We start from the raw sequence: 5,975 nt of genomic DNA, 5'->3' as shown, positions 1-5,975 counted from the left end.
CTCCCTCAGCACTGACCCTCCGACAGTGCCCCCTCCCCTTCAGCACTGACCCTCCAACAGTGCCCGCCCCTCTGCACTGCCCCCCTGTGGCGCTCCCTCAGTGTTGACTCTCCGACAGTGTGGAGCTGACCCTGCGACAGTGCAGCGCTCCCTCGGCGCTGACCCTGCGACAGTGCAGCGCTCCCTCGGCGTTGACCCTGCGACAGTGCAGCACTCCCTCAGCACTGACCCTCCGACAGTGCGGCGCTCCCTCAGCACTGCTCTGCAGTAGTGCCAGCTGGGATCTTTATGCTTAAATCTCTGGAGTGGAATTCAAACTAACAGTTTTCTGATTCTGAGACAGCAGTTCAGATGCAAGAAAGCCAAATGTGTTAGCATTTTAAAAAAATGCTGCCTCTTTCAATATAACATTTTGCTGTTAAAGGTCCAGATGGTTTTAATAAAAAGTGAACAAAAGAAGTTATTCATGTCTTCTTATTATTGTCTTCTGTATTGGACAAAAGCTTCCATTGTGTCTTATGCCTACTGCCTCCTACCGCCCTCTTCTAGCATGTCTCCCCGGGCGATGAATGTTATTTTTCGGTCAGATCTGGGCGCCACGCCGCCCCCGTCTCCGCCCCCGTCTCCTCCCCCGTACGGACACGCGTCATTCGCCAACCTCTTTCTCGAGTCGGAGGCGTGAACTGAGCCGGGAATATCCAGAACCCTTTCCTGCATCTGTTCAACATAAACAAAAAAAAATCTATCGCTTGTACGGCAGATCAGAAAGCACCAACGGGGTGGAAGCAACACAGAGATCAGGACTTCGCTCACTCCAGTCGGTGGGTGCTCCCAAGGACTAAGATCCCACAGGAAGTGTCTAACATCAGCTGATCTGACCGCCACAGTCCGCAGGACAACTTTAATCAAGAAGCTTGGCAAATATCAAGGTAAAGGGGATCGAGACTGGTATAGTTTACACTGAGCTAATTCAGAGGTTTAAACTCTGATAAAGGGTCGCTGCATTCGAAACGTTAACTCTCCTGTCTCTCTACAGATGCTGCCAGACCCTGCTCAGTTTCTCCAGCAATTTTTGTTTTTGTTTCAGAGGAAATGTACTGTATTTATTTTCTCCTGCTTCATAGAGTACTCCTAACTACAGACCGTCTTGTCACCCAGTGTCTTACTAAACTGGACAATAGTTGCAAGGCTTTGTGTCCTGGTGGGACTGGAAACGGTGGAAAAGGCATGAATAGCAAGAACTGCAGATACTGGAGTCAGAGTCAATACAGTGTGGAGCCGGAGGAACACAGCAGGTCGGGCAGCATCAGAGGAGCCGTTTCGGACCTAGACCCTTCATCGACTCACCTGCTGTGTTCCTCCAGCTCCACACTGTATTGAAAAGGCGAGAATGTTCTTTTAAGATAGCCACTGAATCAACTGAGATTAAATCCAACTGCATGGTATTTTCTATAATCTGTTCTGCTAATTCCAAATTGTCTTTACAATGATACATTGAAATTGTTCAATAGTTTGAATTAAATGTAAATACCATAGGAAAGTAGAAGTTTTGCACTAAAGAAAATTAACTATTGGGCGAATTGAATTAAGCAACTTTGAACGAAGATGAAGAGACTGCTGATTGTGTGCAGGAGCATAAAAACATGTTGAATTAGCAACAATCATACTGTCCACTAACCTGTAATCACTGGAAGTAATGCACATACAGATTGTGTAATAGACATTGACTGCATGTAATAGTGTGTAGTGTACACTGTATATAATTCATGATAGTGATGCTGTAAGATGGTGGTGACAAGTTGTATGGTATTATCACCTAATAACACACGTTTATATTTCAATGGGTGATTAGTGCTAGAGAAGGTACTTGACAGAAATTGCTTTTATTTCGTAACAGTACTAAGCAGATTTCCAGTTTGCTTTGTAATTATTCAATTTTCCTCCCCACACAGCCCATTTTATTGCAATATTTAAACCAAATTGATTTTGGCATGATGCTGCTCCCATACCTGGGGAGTGTCTTCTCATACCTGTCTATCACTCCTGGGGAGGAGACAAAGAAAGCTGGTCAACCAGTCGGTGACATCTCTCCTATTTCTGCCTCCTAACCACCCTCTCCAATTGTAAACTTTCTCTATTGATCAATTGATAAATGCCCTCCTACAAATTCTTCTTGCTCACTGCCTTCTCACCATGTCGACATTAAAATTAATCCTTTTCAAGATCATTAAACTACAATTTCTATATGGTACAGACTTTTAGAAGCTAGTCTTGATGTCACCGAGTCACTTTAATTTATTTCATTTCCTTTATTATTCTTCTTTCTCCTTACAAAGACATAATAAGAATAAGAATTAGATTCACCAATGCTCACTCTATGCAACCACATGCATCATTTTTTTCCCAACCCTATGAGTCTCCAACTCCTGCAGTTCAGGGATTCAGCAGTTGGTAACGGATGGTTTAAGGATCCAGCTGTTATTGATGGAATAGTCAGGGATCCAACACTTGCTGGGGTTCTTGTGGTGCAGTGGTAATGTCCCTAGCCCTGGATCAAGAAGCCTAGATTCAAGTCCCTCTGCACCAGAGGTGTGTAATAACATCTTCAAACAGCTTGCTTAGAAAATACCTCACTGAGTGAAGATATGATTTCAACACTAGAATTGTACTTAGTGTGAGGTCACTTATGGGTGTGAAAAAACACATTGATCCCAGCTGTTCCTAATGGGTGGATCAGGAATCCAGCTGCTGCCCTCACCCGCCCCCCCGCCCCAACCATCTGTTATCTTGTCTGCCATTAAAGCTTTTTTAAAATTTAACAAAGGGCAATGACTTTGTGCCATACTTGCCCTCATCACCATAACTGCAAAAATGTTGACCAGAGCCTATTGTTTGGCAGCCAAGGTAGGCCCTGGAGTCAACCATTAGGTGTATTCCCAATGAAAATTGCACTGATCAAACAGTTCTCCATTACCATTTTTGGGCTGAGCCTACATTGTGCCCACTCTGGCCAATATCAGCCTGTGAGAGCCATCAAATGAATTCCTAATCATGTGTATAAGGCTGAGAGAAGGAGCAGGAATTATCTTGCCAATCCTACAAATTGGGCCCTGGCCTCTGTCAGTCTAGCACTCTCTTCCCTGTGCCGCAGGCACCATTCAGCCAAGCAGGTTGGAGCCATCCCCATGGACCAACCTTCTGGTCAGGCTGCCCTGAGGCCTCTAGTTACTGGCCACAGCCCGTCAGCTTCACTTAAAAGCCAACAGATGAAACAAAGCACGGAACTAATTGCTTTGTGGGTTGGATCATTTATTGAAACCACATTGCCTGTCCAGTAAAAAACAAACCTTGACAGCAGTTGGACAATGCTTGCAAAATGGTGACACTCACCAGTGTCTTGACTTGATCTTTCTTTAGATAGCAAAACATTAGTGATAGAATGTGTGGGGAAAATACCTCCCCTATGTTCCTCCCCCCCAAAAAAAAGGACGAAGTTTGTTCTGACTTACGAGACTAAAAGCCGCGTTGTTTACTCACAGGTTCAGCAGCGAGTTCCCTGCGATGTCTTTGCCACGGACCCTTGGTGAGCTCCAACTGTACCGTGTCCTGCAGAAGGCCCATCTGCTGCCTTATTATAATTCCTTTATCCAACAGGGAGGGGATGATGTGCAGCAGCTCAGTGAGGCAGGAGAGGAGGAGTTCCTGGAAATCATGGCCCTGGTTGGCATGGCGACGAAGCCTCTCCATGTGCGAAGGCTCCAGAAGGCCTTGCAGGAGTGGGTCGTGAACCCAGTGGTTTTCAACCAGCCTCTGGCCTCTGTTCCGCTCAGTAGCTTCTCTGCGTCAAAACTGATAAATTCATCTTCACGGGAGTCAAAGAAGAGACCGGTCAGCAGCAGCAGCACAGGCGCTGCTCCTGCAAAGCAAGTCAAACATCGGCAGAGTTTCATCACTGCATCAGCAAGGAGCATCAGCCCCAACTCCCCGTCTGATGGGAGGAAGAAGTTTTCTGGCGAAGAGTGCCAACCGCCAGAGCCTGACAGCAGCCTCCCAAGGGACGACCCCACATCTCCCCGAGACAGCCCCACCCAACTGGACCTTGCTACAGCGCAGACGATTGCAGAGAGCGTCCGGCACATAATAAACACCTTCCCCAAAAGTTACCCCGCGGAACTTTTGAAACTGAACAAAAAGTTGGCAAAATCCGTCGGTCCCATCTTCCAGGCGGAGGAGGAGGAGGAGGAGGATAGCAGGAAGTCCAGTGGGCGATTCGAGTGGAAGCGCGGGAACAGCAGGCAGCTGTCAAAACACAAGGTTGGGAACGGACTGTGTTTGTAAATGGACACAGTTCTCTGAGAAAAAGTGAGAGGGCGGTTTAATAAAATACAATCACAGGGAGGGAGATTAGAGGAGTGAACCCACTCCCTTCACACTTATAGGGTTTTGCGTCTGGTCTGCTACAGTGAAATAAATAAATCTTCTTTAGAATAAGAACAGAAGTTGCTGGAAAAGCTCAGCAGGTCTGGCAGCATCTGTGAAGAAAGAATCAGAGTTAACGTTTCGGGTCCAGTGACCCTCCTTCAGAACTTTTTAGAATAATTTGTTTCGGCAATGAACTCATGTTAATAATGAACTTAAATGAAAATTTTCAAGTCTGATACCCGATGAATTGTCTTTAAATGCTGGCTTTACCATGTGCCGTGGACAGCTGCTAGGGAGAGCGCAACAGAACACGGATCTCCAGGTCTTAAAGCTGCATTGAAATGTTAACACACTGTCTTCTGTATTTAGAGCAGAATGTAAGCAGCTTGCTTTTTTTATTGAGAAGGATAGGACCTCGGAGTGTGGAGGCGCTACCACGGTTCAATAGAGTGAGTGAGAAGATGAGATCAATGAAGAGGAATGGTTAGGTGATGCTAACTGAACAAAGTCACTGCTAACTCTTAAAAAGGATATGGGCAAGTATTTTAAAATAGCTTTTTAAATAAAGAAATTACAGGGAAAGGGACTAAGGAAAGATCCCTCCTTGAGTTTTGTTTAAAACTTGTAGATTGTACAAGGAAGGGAAAAGTGGACAGGATGTGGAGCTACACAGTTTTGAGGGTCCGGGAATAAGTGGGTCCCTTCTGCTTGTGGAGAGGAGCAACTCCGGCAATCATTTGTGTTTTCAGATGGGCGGCACGGTGGCTCCATAGTTAGCACTGTTGCCTCACAGGGCCAGGGGGACGTAGGTTCTTAATTCCACTCTCGGCCGTCTGTCCGTGTGGAGTTTGCACATTCTCCCTGCGTCTGCGTGGGTTTCCTCCGGGTGCTCCGGTTTCCTCCCACAGTCCAAAGATGTGCAGGTTAGGGTGGGATTGGCCACTGGAAATGCAGGGTAATAGGGTAGGGGGCTGGGTCTGGGTGGGATGCTCTTCGGAGGGTCGGTGCAGGCTGGATGGGTCTCTTCCCACATTGTAGAGATTGTCAGGCAGCATCAGAAACGGAAATGAAAGCATTCTGTTAACTCAATCTTTTGTAAGCACTGAGGGACAATAAAGGGCAAGTCATCTTAGACGGTAGTGCGAAGCGAGTGCGAGGAAATCACCAAATAAAAGCAAAGTCGCGCGGATTCTGGAAATCTGAAACAAAAACAGAACAAAAAAAAATCTATGGAGAGAGAGAGAGAAACAGTTAACGTTTCGAATCTAAAGAAGTCATTCCGGACTCGAAACGTTAACTCAAGTTCTCTCTCTACAGATGCTGCTAGACCTGCTGAGCATCTCCAGCACTTTCTGTTTTTAATTGAGGAAATCACTAGCCGGCTCTGGACGTCGCCAATGGAAAACACATTCAAGTACAATCTTTCTCTTCCTAACCCAGCATTACTCATCCCCATTAAAATGCAAATTTCTCAGAATGAATTGTGTTTCTTTAGCACTGTAGATGAGATAAATACAGGATAAACAAAGATTTGCCACTGTGGCATAAAACAG

The 5,975-nt window shown here is 45.9% G+C and overlaps 2 protein-coding genes across 2 annotated transcripts in view; one reads left to right on the top strand and one right to left on the bottom strand.

The window, feature by feature from the left end:
* The window catches only part of LOC109916915 (serine/threonine-protein kinase MRCK alpha-like), a 323,123-nt gene that overhangs the window by 48,273 nt on the left and 268,875 nt on the right, over positions 1 to 5,975 (bottom strand). The window contains exons 29-31 of the mRNA XM_048596650.1: positions 4,165 to 4,352; positions 3,538 to 3,838; positions 527 to 717 (exon numbers count right to left, since the gene is read on the bottom strand). Coding sequence (XP_048452607.1) covers positions 527 to 717; positions 3,538 to 3,838; positions 4,165 to 4,352 — 680 coding nt within the window. The remainder of the gene's footprint in view (positions 1 to 526; positions 718 to 3,537; positions 3,839 to 4,164; positions 4,353 to 5,975) is intronic.
* LOC109926355 (NGFI-A-binding protein 2-like) overlaps positions 594 to 5,975 on the top strand; it is a 13,053-nt gene continuing 7,671 nt past the window's right edge. The window contains exons 1-2 of the mRNA XM_048596863.1: positions 594 to 929; positions 3,540 to 4,314. Coding sequence (XP_048452820.1) covers positions 3,562 to 4,314 — 753 coding nt within the window. The 5' untranslated portion in view covers positions 594 to 929; positions 3,540 to 3,561. The remainder of the gene's footprint in view (positions 930 to 3,539; positions 4,315 to 5,975) is intronic.

Source organism: Rhincodon typus, chromosome 5, assembly GCF_021869965.1.
Source record: "Rhincodon typus isolate 14 chromosome 5, sRhiTyp1.1, whole genome shotgun sequence".
Lineage (NCBI taxonomy): Eukaryota > Metazoa > Chordata > Chondrichthyes > Orectolobiformes > Rhincodontidae > Rhincodon > Rhincodon typus.
Note: the sequence above shows the minus strand (reverse complement) of the source record. Positions and strands in the feature narration are given on the sequence as shown.